General features: G+C 46.7%; 1 protein-coding gene across 15 annotated transcripts in view; it reads right to left on the bottom strand.

Annotated features, from left to right (window-relative positions):
• Window positions 1-2092: 2092 nt before the first annotated feature.
• The window catches only part of ATG13 (autophagy related 13), a 46010-nt gene continuing 26648 nt past the window's right edge, over window positions 2093-21454 (bottom strand). For 7 of the 15 annotated variants that reach the window (XM_045557945.1, XM_045557944.1, XM_045557947.1 and 4 more), the window contains 13 exons: window positions 19693-19733; window positions 18820-18916; window positions 18385-18483; window positions 17284-17377; window positions 13130-13228; window positions 12239-12349; window positions 11681-11817; window positions 8851-8965; window positions 8193-8270; window positions 7855-7971; window positions 7727-7765; window positions 6840-6968; window positions 2093-4320 (listed from right to left, as the gene is read on the bottom strand). In XM_045557945.1, the coding sequence (XP_045413901.1) occupies window positions 4243-4320; window positions 6840-6968; window positions 7727-7765; window positions 7855-7971; window positions 8193-8270; window positions 8851-8965; window positions 11681-11817; window positions 12239-12349; window positions 13130-13228; window positions 17284-17377; window positions 18385-18483; window positions 18820-18916; window positions 19693-19733 (1234 nt within the window). In that variant the 3' untranslated portion in view covers window positions 2093-4242. The remainder of the gene's footprint in view (window positions 4321-6839; window positions 6969-7726; window positions 7766-7854; window positions 7972-8192; window positions 8271-8850; window positions 8966-11680; window positions 11818-12238; window positions 12350-13129; window positions 13229-17283; window positions 17378-18384; window positions 18484-18819; window positions 18917-19692; window positions 19734-21454) is intronic. The other 8 variants (XM_045557950.1, XM_045557952.1, XM_045557949.1 and 5 more) reach the window with 7 other exon arrangements.

Genomic DNA, 21454 nt, shown 5'->3' with positions numbered 1-21454 from the left:
CAAGGCCTTGGGAAGTCCCCTTCCTCATCTTGTCCACCTGGGGGTGGTTACCAGGCCAGCTTCCTGACCACCTTCCAGGCATAGAAGGGCCAAGAGTTGCCTTCTGCTTGTCTGCACCTGCATTCCAGCTGCCACTAGAGCTATATCCTATGACCAGGGCCTCTTCTACTCCCAACTGGAAGGCACCAGAAGCTTGAAGGGGCCTTGGGTTCATCTAAGACAAGCAAGGGAGAAACAGATGGCATGGACTGTGGTGGACAGCAGTGTGGGCTTTGGAGTCATGTGAGGGTTTGAATCCTCATTCCACCACTCAGCCCCAGCTCTGCAACAGCTTCTTACCACAAAGTGCTTCCTCTGAGGATCAGAAATGTGCGCCATACTTAACACGGTGGGGACTCAGTGGTAAGAGAGTGACCATCAGCTGGTGGGCAAATGAAGTGATCATCCCAAAGTCACACGGCAGCCGGATGGGACCCTGCAGCGCCTGACTGTTCTCTTCTGCCTGCCCCCAGGCTGAGAGGCCAGGCTGTTTCCACACCACCTAGTCACAGGGAGGCTATGAAAGACCCAGTTTTCCTTTCATCTCTTGAGCAGGTTTTGCTTTGCTGTAAAGGTTAAGATGGTAAATTTTTTGTTTTACATATTTTACTACAATTTTTTTTAATGATTTGTCAATGGGGGGCGGGGCAGGACAGAATTTTCCTGGCAGTTAAAGTCAAGTTCCAGGTATGTCTGGCTTGCCCACTAATTGCAATCAGTAAGCTATGGAGGCCTCAGTTGGGCCTGTTCTCTTTTCTCCTCCTCGTTGGACGAGCTGGGCCAGAGCCGCAGGATCAGGCAGTGTTAAGCTGGTGTTTATAAACACTGGCCCTGAGCCTCAAGACACTAGTCCCATTGCGCAACTGTGGCCTTCATCCAGATACCTCGAGGCAGAAGGCATTGGCAACCTCCTCGCTCTCCCTGGACCTGCTCAGCTCTAGCTGGGTGACTTTGGAACAGAGAGGCAGTGACCCAGGGAAGCAGTGAGCAAGACCAGGGAGCTGTTTACTTGGGTTGGGCTCCTGGCAGGGCCTCTGCGAGTGACTCAAACACCACTTTACCAGGGCCTTAGCAACCTTGGGTCTCTGGGGTAGAGTGTGGGGAGATACATTGCTGGTCACAGGGCAACCAAGCACTTTGCTTTGAGGGGATCCCAACTGAAGGGGATGCTAGGGACAGTGTCTTCACCATGTTTGACCCAGGGCTTGGGAAACCCTGTCCTGGCTGGTTGCATGGTCAGTGTCATGTGCAGTTTACTAACAAGCAAGGGCTCCCAGGCCCCAGGTTTGGGCTGAATTTAGAATTTTCTAACCAGCCCTTTTTTGTCCTGGGGCCTGGCTTCAGCCTGAAGCAGGTGGGGCGGCAACCCAGATAGCAGTTGCCCAGCTCTGGTCAGTTATTCTCTTTTGCCTCTAGAACCATCTCTGCCTCTGGATGTTGGCTCCACCTTTGGCTCCTTCTGCCCACAGTGGGTACAAACAAGGAGGCTGGGTGGGCTCAGGCAGGGTTGAGATGCCTGCAGTCACAGCACCCAAAGGCCAGGCAGACTGATCCCTACAGGGCTCTTCTACTTTTCATGGCTTTTCAGAGACCATCGGCTGCCCTTGCTGGGGCTGCTGGTCAGATCAGGGTAGCTAACAAGCCTGCACCAGCCCTTGACTTCCTGCCACTTCCCTTCTCTGGCTGCTCTCTGGCCTCACTCAGCCACAGCGCGCCCCAGGTAGCCTGGGGAGCCCCACACTCCCCACCTGGCACCTTGTCTCTCCCTTGTCCTGTCATTTAAGGGGCTGTGACAATGCCTACATTTTATGGAGATTTTGCTAGGCGTGTACTTTGTATCCTCTCACTGAATATTCAAATACAAGCCCCATGACAGGCAAGTGAGGCTCTGAGAGGTTTCCTGACCAGCCCTGGGTTGCACAGCCAGTAAGTGGCCATGGCCAACCCTGAAGTCTTTCAGCGCTTCACAAGTGGAGGCTATTGGTGACCCAGACCTGTATGGTGGGGGGTGCATAGCACTAGGTTCTGAGAAAACTTGCAGGACAGGAGGATGTAAAGTACAGAAAAAATTTTACTGGAAATCTCTTGAATACATTTTGAAGTGTAGCTTGATATTTCCAAACAAAGTAGGCTGGAGAAGGAGGGACTCTCCTACCTGTAGATAGATGGCTGGTCCCAGCCTATCCCCAGGGTGCTGCAGGAGTCAGTCTAGGGCTCATACCTGTCGCGGTACAGGGCTGAGGGGCAAGGGCCAGCCTGACAGTTGCCTTGTTTCTCCCAGGCTCAGCTCAAAGTCAGGGCGGAGCTTCCCTGGCCTCTTCATAGGTGGGGCCCTGGTGAAATGCTGCTACAGAGGCCAACAGTCAGGGCGTCAAAGAGGACTGCCTTTGACAGTGGCCAATAGGCCTTTCCATGCAAGGACTTAGAGGGCAGCAGCCGAGATGTGGTAGGTGGGAAGGCATCAATAATTTACCAGAGGCCTTCCCCCTCAGTGCTGGGGCTTTGCGGGTGTATCTGGTTTAGCAGGCCACACATGTGCTCTGGCCCAAAGGCAAGAGCTGGCCACCACTGCTTGGAACATATTTCTATGGCAGCTGAAGCATGCACAGGGCCAGGGCTCCCCTCCGGAGCCTGTCCTGGCCCTCAGAGGTCTTGTAGATGGGACAGTGTCACATGCAGTTTGCTAACAAGCAATTGAGAGAGAGCCACCTGCTCCACTGAAGCACAGCTGCCACCACTGAGTACCCTGTATGGGCCAGGAGGAGGGGCAGGCCTAGCTTCCACAGTCAGGGCTGCCAGGGAGGTTGGAAGAGGACAGATGGTAGGCGGCTGTGGCTAGGCACTTGACTTATTCAAGTAACAATACCTGAAGGGTTAAGTCAATCATATGCCCAGCTTTGGTTTCTCAACAAGGAGCCAATCTAGCTAGTAAACCCGAGGGGCAGTGTACAGACCCAGGGACTAAAGAGAGGTGGTGGCTAGGCCTATGCAGGAGGAGGAAAAGCTCCGTAGTCCAGCCCTAAGGATCAGGAACAAGTACCCCAGCAGGATAAGGACACATGAAGTCCCTTGGGCACTACATGTGGTCATGACATTTAGCACCCAAGACTTCCTGGGCAGCCAGAATGGAGTCAGTCACTCTGCAGAAGCTGAGGGAGACGTAAAGCTCTCACCAGGAACATGTCAGTGTCCAGGGTAAAGCCTTTGTCAGTTCAAATGCAGCAGTTCTGGGAGGTTATGTGGCCCTCAGCCAGCCCTAGCCTTGAAAGAAGATCCTCAGAGCAGCAGCCCAGACTCTGAAGAGCCTCCACAGGAGGAGGCCTCTGTCCCAGGAAGAGGCCCTCCACCTTCCCCGAGTGAAAACATCTAACCTCAAACATATCTTCTCTATAAAATATCTGATTTCTCTGAAAGTAATAAATATTTACCGTGTTCTATAACCAAGGAGCAGCAATGGGGAAGGAAAGAGAAACTTTGTCGTGACTCCCAGTGACAGAATCCTAGAGACACAGGATTCTGTTTGTTTCCCGTGTCGCTGAGGAGCTGAGCACAGGCAGCCCCCAGAGCTGCTCTGACCCTCTAGGAAGGGCTGCACCACCTTCAGGTGGGAATGGCTGGCCTTGGAGTTCTATCTTGGAAAGGCAGGCCTGTCATATTGCCAGAAGTACAGGCACAGGTGGCAGAGAGAGGGAGAGAAAGAGGAAGAAGCTAGCAGGAGGTGAAAGAGACAATGAAGAACCCAAAAGACCCCTCCTCCTTCCTCCCAGCACTCTCTCCTTCCTCTTTCTGCCTCCGCACCAGTCTCTGGGCCGCCAGTTGGAATGTCAAATGGTTGATGGCAACAGCAGGCAGGCAAGGGGCCAGCTTCAGGGCAGGCCCAGGTCAGGGGCTGGCAGCAGGAGGAACGGGGTGACACCCTTGTGAAGCAGCTGATTATGGCTCTGCTGAGGGCCCCTTTGTACAAAGGGTCTCCCCATCTCCAAGGCCAGAGGGTGAGTCTTCTCAAACGCTGGTATTGGGGTGACTGCCGCCAAGGAGTTTCCAGTGGGTCCAAGAGCAGACACTTTTGGGTCCCCATGGGGGAACCACCCTCCCTTCCACCTGGCTTGGAGCAGGATGAGGGATGGGAGCAGCTGATGTACGGGAGGCTCTCTGTCCCCTGGGGCCACAAAAGGGGGATGCTACTGGTCCTGGAGGACACGTTTACTGCAGGGTTTCTACAAAGGCGTCAAACTCTCGAACATTCTTCTCATGCACAGCCAGCTTCTCTGGTAATGAGTCCTGTACCAGGAAGGGAGAGAAGAGCTGATTATTCGGGTAGGGCCTTGAAGAAACAGCCAGCCCAGGCCCCCAGAGGAGAGGAAGGGAGTGGGACGCAGAACTCCGCTGGGCAGCTGAGCAAGGACAGGACGGGACAGGGAGGTGCGTGTATGTCCATTCATTAGGGTTTTGTGGGGGTTGGGGGTTGACAGAACAGCCTGGGGAGTCCAAGTGGGCCACACGCTCAACGAGAGAGAAAAATGACCATGACAAGAATGAGATGACATAGAAATTAAACACGAAATATCCTTGGCACAGATCCAGCTGACACTAGAACAAAACAGCAAGTGGAGGAGTGCTACAAATTAAGAAAAGTCTATGAACGGTTTCTTCACACCCTTTGCTTGGCATCAGAACCCGCGGGGGGAACATGAACAAGGCAGTGCACCCGCACTCCCAAGAGAGTCTCGCTCGGCAGGTTTGTGTCGAGGCCCGGGAGTCTCCATCTTTACACCACTGGTGGGGCGGTTAGAGGGGGCTGAGAAAATGGTAAAAAAGAGATGCAGAAGAAAACAGAATTGTGAGAAGTTTAACTATCCGAGTATCAACAGTTATGAATAAAAAATCTGATCCTAACCAGGTGGTCTGTCTCCGCTGGTGACTAAACAAACATAAAGTGCCTCTGCTGAGCTTAACCACCGCAGGAAGAGTTCCCAGCAGTGGGGGGCTAAGCACAAGGTGCTTGGCAGAGCTTGTGCAGCGGCCCAGACACTCTGACTGCTAAGGCTGGCTTGGGGGCAGCTGCCTGAGGAGGGATAAGGCCTGGGAACCACTGGCTGCAGCCTCACGTTGGGGGAACTGAAACCATTTCCTGCCAAGTGTGTGTCAGGGGAGTTAGTGGTTAAAAGGCTAAATCCCGGAGCCAGATCCTCTGGGATCAAAACTTTGTTTTGCCTGGCTCTGTGAGACCACGGGCAAGTTAATCAGTCACAGTATCAGTTTTCTCATCTGTAAACTGGGACAGTAAGAAAATCTATCTCTTAAGGCTGTTGAAGATTCAGGTAAAGCGCTTAGAAAAATGCTTGGAACTCAGAAAGCCTTGATAAGTGTTAGCAATAATAATAACAGTAATTATTACTATATTGGTGCTATTACTAAGCATGTTTAAAGCAGACCAAGGGCAGCTATTTATTCTTGGGGCCTTTAATTTCTACAGAGGAGGTGGTAGTTCCACCTCAGACAAAGGGACCCTGACATCTCGTGGTAGAGTTGGTGGCTTATGCAGGGCACTCTTCTTTTTTTTTTTTTTTTCTTTTTTTGAGACAGGGTCCTGCTCTGTCACCCTGGCTAGAGTGCCGTGGCATCAGCCTAGCTCACAGCAACCTCAAACTCCTGGGCTCAAGCAATTCTTCTGCCTCAGACTTCCAAGTAGCTGGGACTACAGGCATGTGCCACCATGCCCGGCTAATTTCTTCTACGTATATTTTTAGTTGTCCAGCTAATTTCTTTCTATTTTTTAGTAGAGATGGGGTCTTGCTCTTGCTCAGGCTGGATGCAGGGCACTCTTCTGCCCTTCAGAGGCAGGAAACAGGAAATGCCCTAAGCAGAAATGTGGTAATCATGGTCAGTATCGGGACATCTGGCCAAGCAAGAGAACAGCTAGATCAGCAGTCCCCAACCTTTTGGGCACCAGGGACCAGTTTCATGGAAGACAATTTTTCTATGGATCGGAGATTCAGGGGGTGGTTTTGGGATGATTCGAGCACATTACATTTATTGTGCAACTTACGGCAACTTATGGCAACTTACAAAGTCAATAATCAGGCATTAGATTCTCATACGGAGCACACAACCCAGATCCCTCACATGCGTGGTTTACAGTAGAGCTCGTGCTCCTATGAGAATCTAATGCTGTCACTGATCTGACAGGAGGCGGAGCTTATGTGGCGATGCCAGTGATGGGGAGCAGCTGTAAACACAGATGAAGCTTCACTTGCTCACCCACCACTCACCTCCTGCTGTGCGGCCCAGTTCTCAACAGGCTACAGACAGGTACCGGTCCACAGCCCAGGAGCTGGGGACTGCAGAGCTAGATGAGGGAAGGAGCTCTCTGTGGAAAGGACAAGAATGCTAACACTCAGGACCTTACGTTCTGCTCTGTCCAGTATGACTGGCATCTGCCTGGCAAGCTAAACAGCTGAATGCAAGAGCTATTGCAGCAGCTGGCTTAGTGGGACCAGCATGCAGAGGACATCAGGCACGACAACAGGAGTGTAAGCAATGCTGCCAATGTGCAGAGAAAGGAGGAACTGAGCACAGGCAAATTCCAGATAATGACTGCCAGGCACAACACAAATCTCGAGTGTGATCCAAAGAAAATAACAATCTAAAATGTCTCTTTCCTGTTACAGAGAAGATGGAGGTGTAGGGGTGGGGAGGAGTAACAGGAAGAAATTTTTAGGCCTGTGGCACAGGAAGGACCATCAAATGAGGGTGGGAGGTCAGAGCATGTGTTGTAGGGGAGGCAGGAGTTTCCATACCAAGTCTTCAGCCATGGACTGTGCTCCAATATCTATGGAGAGGCTGCTCAGCTGAGGAGGGTTCTGAAACTCACGATAGAAGGTCCCCAAATCCATTGGAAGAATGTCATCTTTAGAAAAAGCTGGTTTCTTCAAAAAGAAGACAGACTCATTTTAGCTTGCCTTAAACCACAGAGGAAAATCACAGAGGAGAAAACCTATGAACAGACTTCTTCCTTCCAGGCATTATCAAAGAAAAGTTTCCTTCAGACTCATCTTAGGGAGAAGAATTTTTTTTTTTTTTTTTTTTGAGACAGAGTCTCACTTTGTTGCCCGGGCTAGAGTGAGTGCCGTGGCATCAGCCTAGCTCACAGCAACCTCAGACTCCCGGGCTTAAGCGATCCTACTGCCTCAGCCTCCCGAGTAGCTGGGACTACAGGCATGAGCCACCATGCCCGGCTAATTTTTTTGTATATATATTTTTAGTTGGCCAGATAATTTATTTCTATTTTTGGTAGAGACGGGGTCTCACTCTTGCTCAGGCTGGTCTCGAACTCCTGACCTCGAGCGATCCACCCGCCTCGGCCTCCCAGAGCTAGGATTACAGGCGTGAGCCACCGCGCCCGGCCGGGAGAAGAATTTTTTATACCTTTCCCTTCTGGACCACTGACTTCCAATGCTGGTGATAATATTCCTCTGCCCTGGTTAGGTTTATGGCCCCTTCCTTCACATTCTTTTCCAAAGCCAAGGCTTACCCATCCAGAGCCTACATGGATAGGACCTTAGTGGACACCACTAAAAAAATCTCCATTTGGAGCTGAATTTCTTTATGAATTTCAACTAGAGTCATGGCACAAAATACCTTATCATTCATGGGCCTCCAAATGTCTCCCCAGACAGGGCCCTACCTGTCCCATTCCTTCTGTCTGCACCAGCCCATCTGATCCCTGTGAAGGAAATCTTGTTCAAGTGCAGTAGATGCTTCTAGGTTTATTTCCCCTGGGACAGCAAAGGTCAAGAGCTGATGGCAACTTACGAAGTCAATCATAACGAAGTCGTCATGCACGTTGCCACTGCTGCCCCCGCTGGAGCCATCAGAGTGCAGGCTGCCTTGGAGAGGAGATTCTGTCTCTGGGGAATCTGGAGGATTCACCTGTTTCAGAGTAAGGCAGAGTCAGGGGCTCATTCTGTGAACTGGAGGCGAGTTCACAGTTAAAACTCTGAGGATTTAGGGAGGAACTTAATGCTGGCTACAAATTCCTAAGCCAAGGGGCATGGCTCATGGCCTTTAGAGGATTGAGTGACTCCGGCCCAGGAACAAAAAGATGACCACTGCTCCAGCCACTGGAAACTGCTCGTCAATGGTGGGCTCACCATGGGATCAGTATCCTCCAGCTCCAAATTCTTGGGAGCAAACATGGCAAAAGGTATGTCCAAACTCGTCAGAGTCATCTGAGGAGACACAGGAGAAAAGCCTCAGTGGCTGCCCCACCCGGGCTTGTGCTTCCTTACAGGCTGCCAGAAGCCTGGAAGTGCAGCAAGTTCACACACCTCGGCCGACCGCACTGCCCCTCAGGCTCCCGTCTTGTTAGAGGCTCCCCAAGCTGTCCCGCCTCCCTGTCCCCTATCACATACACCCATAGCACACACAAGGGCTGGGCTCCTGAGGACGCAGGCAATTCAGCTTTGGAAGCTTGACCCACAGTAATTCAGTAATAATGTGCTTCGCTGGCCCCGCTGAGGAAATTGCTAATTCAAGTGAGGCAGAGGCAATGACACAGTGCAGTGTTTTTTACTAAATGGTGTCTAATCTCCCTCTCCTGTGGGAGGCTAAAAAGGTTATAGAACAATAATTCTTAACTCTTTCTGGAGGAGTGTCACAGGTTATTAATCCTCTTCAAAGGAAAACTTTCACACATACTTTTGCATGCTATTTCAATAGTTCCATAGATGTCAGGTTAATAACACTACCCGTAGAGCCTCACTCTAAGGACTCAGACATTCTCACAGGGGGCAGTGGCAAAAGAATCACCTGATTGATGGGCTTGTTGACAAAAGCCCCCACTTTTCGGACAAAGATGGTCTCCAAGACATCATGGGGGGAGGCCCGTCCCTCACTGCTGTTTGATACGGTTTCAGTATCCTCACTGGAGAAGACAGGTAAAGTTAGTACTCATTCTCAAAGCACAGCAGAGATGACTTGGTCCCCCATCAATCTGGTGGGGCTGTAGCTTACGGCAGGACTTGGCCCCCACTGCCCACCCAACATGGGAGATGGTGGTATATAGTCTGGCTGCTACCACTGTCACTCTTGCCTTTCTTTTTTTTTTGAGACAGAGTCTCGCTTTGTTGCCTGGGCTAGAGTGCCGTGGCGTCAGCCTTGCTCACAGCAACCTCAAACTCCTGGGCTTAAGCGATCCTCCTGCCTCAGCCTCCCAAGTAGCTGGGACTACAGGCATGTGCCACCATGCCCGGCTAATTTTTTTTCTATATATATTTTAGTTGGGCAGATAATTTCTTTCTATTTTTAGTAGAGATGGGGTCTCACTCTTGCTGGTCTCGAACTCCTGACCTCGAGCAATCCACCCGCCTCGGCCTCCCAGAGTGCTAGGATTCACCCTTGCCTTTTGAGTTGACAGCATAGGGCTATACTTCCTGGAACAACTAAGAGTTACACGTATGTGAATGAGACATTCTGTTATAATTGTGGAAAGCTTACTTAAGATTTTTTCCCCTTTAGTCCAACTTGTCACTGACTTGAAGCTTACTTAAAATTTAATGGGAAATACCAGTAATAAACACCAGTTACCATGCATACAGCAATCACAGATATAGGTAAGCAATGCCCATAAACAACTGTAATTTTAGCATTAATCTAATATTACATAGCCAGACCCCAAATTTTAACTTTTCTTCTTCTTTTGTTATTTAAAAATACCATAAGACTGTATAATGCTAAATTTAGGCCTTATTTCACAAGGGACATTGCCATTATTCAAAGTCAAGAGTCCCAAATTTGACTCCTTAGCCAGCCAGAGCTCTCCCCACCCTTGACAAATTGCAGGGCCGAGTTTCTCTGTGCTCTCTGCTGTGTTTCCTCCTCATTGCTTGCCCCTAATCATCCCTCAGTTCCTAAACGTCTTTCAGTGACACATTCCATTTGGCTGTTCCCACTCCTTCCCTGGCCAGCCCTCCGGACGATGCTGAGTCTGCTCTATGCAGAGAAATGGGGCCCCACACTGTGGCTGCCAAACCGGGAGTCATAGCCCTGCAAGCAGCAGGGGATAAGAAAAGTCCTCTGGCCAAAAACAGCAGCTCAAGCTGGGCAGGAGGACTATGCAGTCAAAGTGGGCTCTGGACTTCAGGCGGTATGGAGGACTAGTCCTGTGTGGAAGGTTTTGAGCTCTTATGACCCCCACACGGGAGCCTGTGTCTTTAGCTACTCATGGCCATGCCCCAGGAGTCAAGGCTCCAAAAACTAGTGTGTAAAAGGACTGTGATCATCTAACAAAGGAAGAGAGAGGATGGAAGTTTAAGAAGCCAAGAGTGAAGTAAATTATTTTTCGTGACAGATGGCACAAAAAAATCTTCCTAAACAATTTCCTTCCCACCACTTCACCGTGGGAATGAAAAAAAAAAAAAAAACCCCAGGAATTTCTCTGATGAGAAAGATCATTTAGGATGTGGGCGGGCAAAGCGATCTCATTACCTCTGGGGCCTTCCGTATCAGGGCTGGGCAGGGCAGGGCAGGCCAAGGCACCCGCAAGGCAGTCCTGGGGGAGCGCTGAGTGTAATGGAAAGAAGGGGTGGTGGCTTTGGAGTCAGAGGATCCCCTGGCGCCCTAGCTGCATTCTGAGCTAAGTGAGCATAAGCCAATTACTTAACCTTTCTGAGGTTCTCTCATTTCTGAAAGGGAGGTGACAGCAATGATTTTTACAGGGTGGAAATATGAAAACTTTCACTTCCTACTTAATGTCTTCATGACCACTTGAATTTTATAGAATGTATCACTTCAGTAATTAGAAAAGACAAAGATTTAAAATTTTTTTAAATGTGGAAAAAGTTATTTCTTTTTTTTTTTTTTGAGACAGAGTCTCACTTTGTTGCCCGGGCTAGAGTGAGTGCCGTGGCATCAGCCTAGCTCACAGCAACCTCAGACTCCTCGGCTTAAGCGATCCTACTGCCTCAGCCTCCCCAGTAGCTGGGACTACAGGCATGAGCCACCATGCCCAGCTAATTTTTTTGTATATATATTTTTAGTTGGCCAGATAATTTCTTTCTATTTTTAGTAGAGACGGGGGGTCTCACTCTTGCTCAGGCTGGTCTCGAACTCCTGACCTCGAGCGATCCACCCACCTCGGCCTCCCAGAGCTAGGATTACAGGCGTGAGCCACCGCGCCCGGCCAGAAAAAGTTATTTCTACAGGATCTCCAAGAGGCTCTAATGTAGCAGGAAAAGAAATTCAACCCCAACTACAACCACAGATACACTGTGGCCCCAGACTTCAGGACTGTGGTAAACACCCGATCTTGTTCTCGGGAAACACCAAGGACTGACTCCATGGGATAAATCTTGGGGTAAGAGAAAAACATCTGACAGCCCCACAGTGGATAAGGGTGACAAGAACCAAGCCCCTGCTGTTTCCTGTTAGTAGCGAAGCCCCAGGCCAGCTTCCTTACATCCCAGCTGCAATATCAGATTCTTATCAGGGAATTTTCAGGAGTCTACATTTTGGGCAGAAATGCCAAGCCCAAGCCAATGCTGAAAGCTACTCTTTATTGATACCAAACAAGCATGTGTGTGTCAGGGAGCCCAGGCCCATGTCCAGCCACAGCAGTGGCAGAGTCAAAATGTGAACTCACCTGCTGGAAGGTGTGGCAGCACAGTGGGCCCCGTCAGAAGGGGTGCAGGTTGCCAATCTCTCCTGGTCAGCCTGGGCACCGTGGGCAGGTTGATTGGGAGCAAGGGGTACCCCACCTTCCTTCCCAGGAACCATTAGCTTTGGAGAAAAAATGGAAAGATATAGTGAATCATGGCAGCATCCGGCAGGAGGGAGGGACACTCAGTTCCTAGCATGACAGTATGTGCTTTTGAGTTTTCCACCACCAATGGCGCCAAGTGGGCAGGAATCCCTGGGTCTTTATCCTCCCTGGGACTCAGTTAATGGAAGACATGCATGGTAATGACTAGAGAGGGAAAAAGGAGGAGAGGGAGAAAAATCCTGGCAAAGTCTTCTTTCCTTTCTGAAGTCTAGGAGGCTTCCTCCTCTCAGAGAGTCACTTTAGTCCTCCAAAGTTACCAAAGAGCTTTGCTTCAGAATATAGCACTTAGAAAATTGTGCTGTCAGAGGTCCCTCAACTACCTCCGAGCATGGGAGGCAACACTGAAAACCCCATGGTCCTCCCCATCTTTAAAGATACCTGGTGAGGGTGTGTAGCGTTTAAGCCAGCAGCAAACACTACTGGATAAGCCAGGTCAGCTGATCCAACGCCCAGGGCAGCAGGCTGATAGGAAAGGCGAGAACTTGAGAGCTAAGCAAGAGAAAAACAAAGAAGGGCAGAGGAAAAGCGAGGAAAAAGTAGGCAATCCTAAGAGTGTGACTAACAAGTGGGCTTCCAGTGGAGAGATAAGGCATGGCTCCCAGCCCATGTGCCCTCGGTACAGGGGCCTGATGGGATAAGGGTTAAGGACAGACCAGACCGCTAACTTTTAGAGACAAAAACACAGAGACTTGTTTGTACTGGGATCGGGATTCCTAGCCGTGGAGGGATTCCTAGCCGTGGAACCTCCCAAAGGCCTCAAATGAGTTCCTTACTCCCACTTTCTCAGGGGCTCAGCTAACTGTGTCAGTTTTAAGCCCAGCATATCTGTGGAGCACAAGCCCAGGCAGAACCTGGAGCCAAAGCCATCAGGTTCTCCAAAGTCATTCTATCTTCTCCTCTGTGCTGAGCTCCCTCTGAGCAGAAGACCATCTTCTCTAATCACACCCTTCCTCACCCCAGGAGGTGGGAGGGAGGGTTTCTATTTATATTGAAAAAAGAGAGGACACCAGTCTTGAATTGTTTATTTGGAAATTTGATATAAATAACTCCATGTATTTTTCACAACAATGGTAGGAGGAGGGGCAAATGAAAACTCCTATTTTGGGTGGCTGTGGCTGTGTCCTGCTAAAATCTACTATACCAAGCCTCAAAATAATCCCCCAGAACACTTGGCATATTTAAATAACACTCTGTACTTTACTTTATTTACAATTTTTAAATATAAAGATGCCATCTGATTATATCCCCTTCTTCCCATTATGGACTCACTTGATGGGAAAAGGCCAGTCCTGCCATGGGGACCCTCAGAGTGTCCGTCACCACAGGAGTAGGGGTCTGAAAATGTGCCTTTGTGACAGTAAACACACACTGTGCACAGATACACACAGAGACAGGAGAAACGAGAGAAAAAAGAAAAGGGACTTGAGAAATAAATGAAAAAAACTGTGAAAGGGGCAGTAGCAAGAAAGGCTGGAATGGACACTGGTGAGTCAGGAGTGAAGCAGGTGCGTTGGTATCTTCCCACAGGGACAACTTGGAAGGGTCCCCAGAGTGATGTTTATCTCAGGGTGCTCCATGCATGCCTGTCTCCCTGATGAGTAGCTAGAAAACAAAGCTAAGTCGAGCTGCTATGACTTGGTACCAGGGAGAAACTTGAGCCAAGAGTTAGTCTGTCTTTAGTCAAAAAAGGGTGGGAAGAAGTTAAAGAACAGTTTCCAACAGGAAGGGCCCAAGAGCAGATGCGAGATGTGCCAAAGATAAATGAGGATGCAGGGCTTGTAATGTTCTACTGAAAGCGTTTTTCAGGGCACCCAGATTCTTCAGGGACAGGCACAAACAGCTGACATTTGTTGGCCAAAACTTCAAAAAGCTCAGAATGCAGGCTGTCCTACGTCACCTTGGGAAAGATGAGTGGGTGGGCAGGGAGGTACGTGTGTGTGTGTTTTCTTACAGTCCCTGATGATGCAGGCAAACCTGATGGACTAAATGGTGGGCCGCTTTCGAAACTCTTATGACTTCAAAGCTACTTATGGGCCTCATGACTATTTGAGTCTTGTTGTGCCATGTTTACCAATTAGAAACCTCACCAATTAGCTAATTAGTGCTCAGAATAGGAGGTAGGACCTTAGGTCACAGTGGCAGATTTATTTCTAGATTCAACTAAGTGCCCAAATGACACAATGAACCTTGTTTTGTTGGCAAAACAAATATCATATAAACATGTATTTACTGGATTCTAGTACAAGTTTTAATGGAAGTTGCTGAACTGAATAATTATACAAGTCACTAAGGAAGAAACCATTTCAACATTAACAGGAATGAGGAAATATAATAACAAATAATTTTCTCTCTCTTCTCTGTGCCATCAAGGTTCAAAATGAGTATTTCTGCACTAAACTGTACCAGCCTTGGTCAGAGGTCCTCAGGGAGTAATGACAGGGCACTTATGGAGTATTCACTGCTAGTAAAAACTTAGAGTGATCTAGTTTTAAACTGCGACAACACACAATAGGAGACGGTAACCATGAAAAAGGTGGCCTCTCCTTACATAGGCCAACAAATTCTGATGCAAACATCAGGTGTAGAAACTACTTAACTTCCCTTTACTTTGGGGGTCAAATGTCCACTATATCAGAGAAAGAGCAATACTGAATTGGTAAGGCCCAGCCTCCCCATAGCTCATATCTCCCAAGTCACAACTTTATTTATTGTTTAGAAATCTGTTACTTGTAACAAAAACAAAACAAAACAAAACAAAAACCCCTGCTTAATAAAAACTTTATTTTTTTCAAGACAGGTTCCTACTCTCTTGCCTAGGCTGCAGTGCAGGAGCGTGATCATAGCTCACTGCAACTTCACACTCATGGGCTCAAGCGATCCTCCTAATTCCACCTTCCAAGTAGCTCGGACCACAGGTGTGCACCACCACAGTTGGCTAATTTTTCTATTTTTTGTAGAAAAGGGATCTCACTATGTTGCCTAGGCCAGTCTTGAACTCCTGGCCTCACGTGATCCCTGTACCTCAGCCTCCCAACATGCTGGAATTATAGGCACGAGCCACCATGCCTGGTTTTCCTTAATGGACTTTAAATGTGACATATCTACAGTTTAATTACCTAAAACTAATGCGCTTCCATTAATGTGCACTAAAGAAGGTGGGCTCCTCCCTTGTTTGTCAGCGTTGCTGTGCCAGTAAGCATTCCAGAAGCTTCCTCGGCCAGAGCAATGCCAACACTTATGCCTACATACTTTTATGGGGACAAGGGAATAACAATTCTCACACTCCCAAACCAAACTGTCTAGACAACTTCAGAACAAGAAACTCCTCATGCTAAACAAACTAGGACAATAGAAATAATAGCGATCCATGGATTTTGCAATGTCATCCACAGAAGTTAACTCCTGCTTTTGAAACTGATTAGAACCATGACTTTAATCCAGTATTTTCTCAACAACACAGGATGGAAAAAAATTTTTAATTTTTGGAATTAAAAAAAGCACAGAAAATAGACACTCAGAGATAGCTAATTAATTATTTAAGTATCACAAATAAAATGGTAAAAAGGGATAATCTGGGGCTAATTTAAAGGAAAGAAGAACTGAGGTAGGTCTAGAAGAAACCATCTAATGTGAAAGTCAAAGAGGAGGGGAAGGCCGGGCTCGGTGGCTCACGCCTGTAATCCTAGCACTCTGGGAGGCCGAGGCAGGCAGATTGTTTGAGCTCGGGAGTTCGAGACCAGCCTGAGCAAGAGCAAGACCCCGTCTCTACTAAAAAAACAGAAAGAAATTAGCTGGACAACTAAAAATACATAGAAAAAAATTAGCCGGGCATGGTGGCGCATGCCTGTAGTCCCAGCTACTGGGGAGGCTGAGGCAGAAGGATCACTTGAGCCCAGAAGTTTGAGGTTCCCGTGAGCTAGGCTGACACCACGGCACTCTAGCCTGGGCAACAGAGCAAGACTCTGTCTCAAAAAAAAAAAAAAAAAAAAAAAAAAGGAGGAGGGGAAGAATGAAAATGATGCAGGCAGAGCAGGGGTCTGGAGGCAACAAGGCTGAAGAATAAGGACACGGGTGACAGGCAAGAAATGTACCCCTGAAATCCCATCAGTTGCAAAAATGACAGCGTAGCCGAAGCAGTCTCAGCACCATGTACACACTAAGACCACAAAGATGCTTACCCCAGGGATGCTGACAACATTGTTTGGAGACTGTGTTTTACTGAAACTGGGTCTGCCACTGAATATTGACTCAAATGGAAAAATTAATGGTTAGAAATGTCTGGAAAGAGAATGCAGATAGGCAGAAATCTGTGTTAACTATTAAGAAAAGTTGCACTACTAGATTCTTAGTGGCATTTTACACTAAGTAACTATTGGCTCTTTTTGGGCTCCTTCCATTATTAATTAGGAAGCAAATTTACCACTTCAAAAAAGAAGTAGCTACAAAATAAACAAGTGTAGGCTAGAGTACCTCCTTGGCGTTAGAATACATTTGAAATTCTGTGACTGATTTTCTAGGGAATTTTAAGACACCACCAGGAAGGTAAAGGCTAACTGTAATCCCAAAGGTTAAGAATGGTTATAGTCAAGGCTGGGCGCAGTGGCTCACACCTGTAATCCTAGCACTCTGGGAGGCCAAGGTGGGAGGATCTATTGAGCTCAGGAGTTTGAGACCAGTCTGAGCAAGAGGGAGACACCATCTCTACTGAAAAAAAAAAAAAAACAGGCCAGGCGCGGTGGCTCACACCTGTAATCCTAGTACTCTGGGAGGCCGAGGCAGGTGGATAGCTCGAGGTCAGGAGTTTGACACCAGCCTGAGCAAGAGCGAGACTCTGTCTCTACTAAAAATAGGAAGAAATTATCTAGCCAACTAAAATATATACAGAAAAAATTAGCTGGGCATGGTGGCGCATGCCTGTAGTCCCAGCTACTCGGGAGGCTGAGGCAGTAGGATCGCTTAAGCCCAGGAGTTTGAGGTTGCTGTGAGCTAGGCTGATGCCACGGCACTCACTCTAGGCAGGGCAACAAAGCGACACTCTGTCTCAAAAAAAAAAAAAAAAGCAAAACAGAAAAATTAGCCTTGTGTCATGGCAGGTGCCTATAGTCCCAGCTACTTGGGAGGCTGAGGCAGGAGGATCGGTTGTACCCAGGAGTGTGAGGTTGCAGTGAGCTATGATGATACAACTGCACTCTAGTTCAGGCAACCAAGCGAGACTCTGTCTCAAAATAAAAAGAATGGTTGCAGTCTAGAAACACTGCAGTATTATCTGCTAGATAAGAAGACTCTCTTTTACCCTTCAAAATAATCCCCTTGAAACAATCACCACTATGAATAAAAACGACTGTAGCTAAATTTGGACACCATTTCATGAGGCCTATACATTCCAAATAACTACCACCACCCCAGCATCTGTTCCCCCCTACCTGTGATGGAGGAGAAGTGGAAAAAGAAGTGGTGCACACTTCCTGAGAGTCTTCTGCAGATGTATATGTTATTCCAGTGTCCTCACCAGCAGTTCTAAAATGAGGGGAAAGAAATACCAAATTTCATGGTGGTGGCAGTCAATTTTAGACAGGATACGAGGGGTGGCTAGATGAAGATGGCAGTTGTGCTAAGAACTGTTTCAGGCAGAGTTCACACTGGCAAGAGAGCCATACTGAGTCCTTGATAATTTCAAACATTTCCAGACAGCAGCATCTAGAGGTTTGAAAATGACTTTTTTTAAAAACCCCAAACATCTTACCTGACCTATCATTAGATAGAGTATTTTCTTAAGCCAGACCAGTGTTGGGGGCTAGACCTGGGTCTTCAAAGAATTATCAGGAATAGACACTCAATGAAACAAATAACTAAACCTTAAAAACAAATCTATCCAACTTAACAAGCTATCCATCACTTAAAGGTATACCGTTCCTGATACACATCTATTCTGACCTCTAGAGAATTATTTATTTTTTTTTTAATTTAAAATTTTCTCTTTTTTAGAGACAGGGTCCTGCCTTGTTGCCCAGGCTGGAGTGCAATGGCTCAATCATAGCTCACTGCAACCTCGGACTCCTAGGCTCAAGCAATCCTCTCACCTCAGCCTGCTGAGTAGCTGGGACTCAGGCACCACTGCCCCCAGCCTGAGAATTCTGTTTTCTGGGCTCTAAACCTGGAGACATTTTATTCTGACATATAATTGTGCCAGATGGTGACCTGAAAACCATTTAACATGCCAAGGACATTTCACAAATTATTGCCACTCTTATAGTTTCTAAGTAATTTGCTACTGAGAAGTCATATAACTACCATCAAGATCTAAACTGCCCCCATATTTTCTAAGACATACCCCAAGTGTTGATGTACCTAACAGGCAGCAGCAAGAAAGGAAACTAGCCATTTGATTTCTCTACACGTGAGGTCTCACTGCCCCCCTGCCCACTGGTGAGTGAATTCTGATTAACGGTGCTCTATGCACCTGTGCAGGATGGATGCTTTTTGCCTAGCTACAGTTTGGGAGAGCACCTTTTCACAATCCTCACCTGTAATTGCAGGGGTGCATGGGAGAGGAGCTGGGATAGGGACGGTCCACAAAGTGATCAATAATAATCCCCATGATAGGTGGGGTCCTCTCAAATTGCCTGAAATGCAATAAGCAGATTGCAGTATTTGTTAGAATGTCTTTCCAGCCCCTCTGAAGTCCTTAGAAGGGCCCTCACCTCATATGCATTGGTAGGCACTACCAGAGCCTCAGCCGCTACAATCCCTAAATACAGACCACCAACCCTACATTCTAAACAGGCTGGGACATACAAATTCTCCAATCTGGCAACTGTGCTCTTTCTTTCTTAATTTTATTCTTCTGAAGAGGCTGTTTTCAGCAACACTTAATTGTAGGCTCAGTCTTGAAATTTAGGGAGAAAAAAACTTTTAACATCTTTTTAAGAGTTCTTTTGGATTCCAGGACCCTTCCTCACCTGGTAGACATGAATGCCAAGTTAATTCTGTAAGCACAAGAAAGAGTGATGGTGCCCACAGGGGTGCCCACTGTCCCAACACGAACTGTCTGGAAGCCTAGAAGAGAGAAATTATTAGGTTTTTTGCAGAGATTACTAACACTGCCCCTAGTCTGTCTTTCCTTGAATCATTCATCCTATTGTATAATCTCTGGCATTACCCACTTAACAGTGAAGCAGCCTCAATTTCATGTATACGTGTGTACGTGTGTGTGTGTGTGTGTGTGTGTGTTTTCCTTGTCAATTTATTCTACATTGAGCTAATATTGGCAGGGGAAATAGCATTCTATTTCCAGATAAAACTACCTTGAAAGAGATAAAATAATTGTTAGTTCTAAAGCCTGAGAAATTCTAACCAGCCCTGCCCAGATATGTCACATGCCAAACAAGACAGTGAAGGAGCACTAGGAATCTGTTACACAAACACCTCAATTTATGAAGTAAACACACTACACCCAAGCTACTACTCCAGAACTAAGTACAGAGAACAGACAGGGCCTTGCAGGTGACACTTCCAACAAAGACTCCCTGGATTTCTTGGTTTCACTTTCAATGTTTCAAAGTTGTTGGTGTTGATCAGACACATTTAACATGCTCATTGTAGAAAATTAGGAAAACAAAACTATTAGAGTAAGAAAGAAGACTGAATTCTTGGAACTTTTGGGGAAATCATCTGGTTATCCCTGGCAGTTCCCTGGGCTACCTACATGCATTCTTATCTTTACTTGTATTATACATAGTAAAACTACATATGATTACAGGTGGCAACCATGCTCATCTCTGAAGTCAGGAGAGCTCTTAACACTATGAATGTTTTTCAGCCTTGTTACATACCTTCTCCTAAACCATTCAGCTGAACTTCCCCAAAATATATCCTGTAGGAAAGAAAGCAAAAAAACGTTACCTTATACTTTACTCTGAGACTGATAGCCAAAACACCCAGAAACAAAATGAACAAACCCTTCTTTCTGCATCTGCATGAACACCTCTCCCGACAGAGCATTAACATTCCTGACTACTTCAGTTAAGCTGCAGGCATGGAGATGTACACAGAAGTAGGCTGGTTAAGAAATGAGGAAAGTAATAATTAAGTGGAAACTGCTATTAAAATTTCTTCTCTGCTCCTGCAAAAGTATTTTAAAAGTATACCTATTGAGAAATAAAGAATATATAAATAAAATTAGCCAATAGGTCTGGAACTGCTACTGGAAGGTACTAGATTTTGATGAGTAGTCTTCAGTTATGGGGAGCTCTTTAGGCTTGTCACAAGTCATTCCAAAGTAAATGGGTTAAGAAAGTGGAAAATCTTTTCTACCACAGAATAATTAACTAGGCAAGATTACTCTGAGAAAATAAAAATATAAACATAGTAGAAGATTCCCACGAATCTCTGTGGAAAGGCCAATCTATGTTACCAAAAAGTCTGAACTCAAAACACCTAAAATGCATTTTCTTATTTTGTCCAAGTAATATTGTTAAAAATTAAACATGTACATGGGTTTATTCAATAAATACTAAGCTCCAACAATGTATAAAGGGATGAAATAAGGACAAATTTGAATCCTAGGTCTCACAGATTATATGCTGGTATGAGAAAAAAAGAAATGTACATAAACATCTGGAATACATGCACAAAATAACTATAGGTTGGGTGTGGTGGCTCACACCTGTAATCCCAGCACTTTGGGAGGCCAACACAGAAGGATTGCTTGAGGCCAGGAGTTAGAGACTAGCCTGGGCAACATAGCAAGACCCCCAACTCTACACAAAAATAAAAAAATTTAGCCAAGTGTGGTAGTGCAGGCCTATTGACCTAGCTACTAGGGAGACTGAGGCAGGAGGATCGCTTGAAGCCAGGAATTTGAGACTGCAGTGAGCTATGATCGTGCTACTACACTCCAGCCTGGGTGATAGAGCGAGACCCTAACTCTTAACAGAAAGAAAAGTAATTATAGATAAGAGACACAAAATATACCATAAAGCAGGGATCAGCAAACTTATTTTACTTATTTATTTATTTTTATATAAGAATCAAAGGGAAGGAGACATAGCATAGGTAAATCAGAGTTAAGAGAAAGTGATCTTTCCATTATATCTGAATAAAAGTCTAGTAATTTTCAGATGGAAAACTCAACTTGAAACCTAGGAAGACTACAGAGAAGACAACAAAAATTTATTAAAGACTAGGAAAAATAAACATGGTTAGAGCTGCTAGGTTATTGCTAAGAAAGTTAAAGGATGATAATAACAATTCACAGGTATTGCATTGTTTCAACAGAACTAGCTAGAAGTGTCTCCTCCTTGGTCCCTCCATCCTGCTTTACTAATTCTTCTCAAAATCAGCTCTATACGTGTAAATCCAAACGCTAAAACCAATGGCTCATGACTAATACAAAAGAAAGGTGTCCTGGGTGATTTGGGACCCCTGGCTTTCCAGGCTCTACTCTCCAGTTTCTTACACACATACCCTGTACTCCACCATTCTGGTCCATTGGGCAGCTCTTACCCTGCCCCTTATTTCTATGCCTTGCCAACTTTGTACTCTCCATCTGAAATGATTATTCTTCCTCACTTTTTTTCTTTTGAGACAGAATCT

This window comes from Lemur catta, chromosome 7 (assembly GCF_020740605.2).
Source record: "Lemur catta isolate mLemCat1 chromosome 7, mLemCat1.pri, whole genome shotgun sequence".
Classification (NCBI taxonomy): domain Eukaryota; kingdom Metazoa; phylum Chordata; class Mammalia; order Primates; family Lemuridae; genus Lemur; species Lemur catta.
This window is presented reverse-complemented; position numbering and strand designations above follow the sequence as displayed.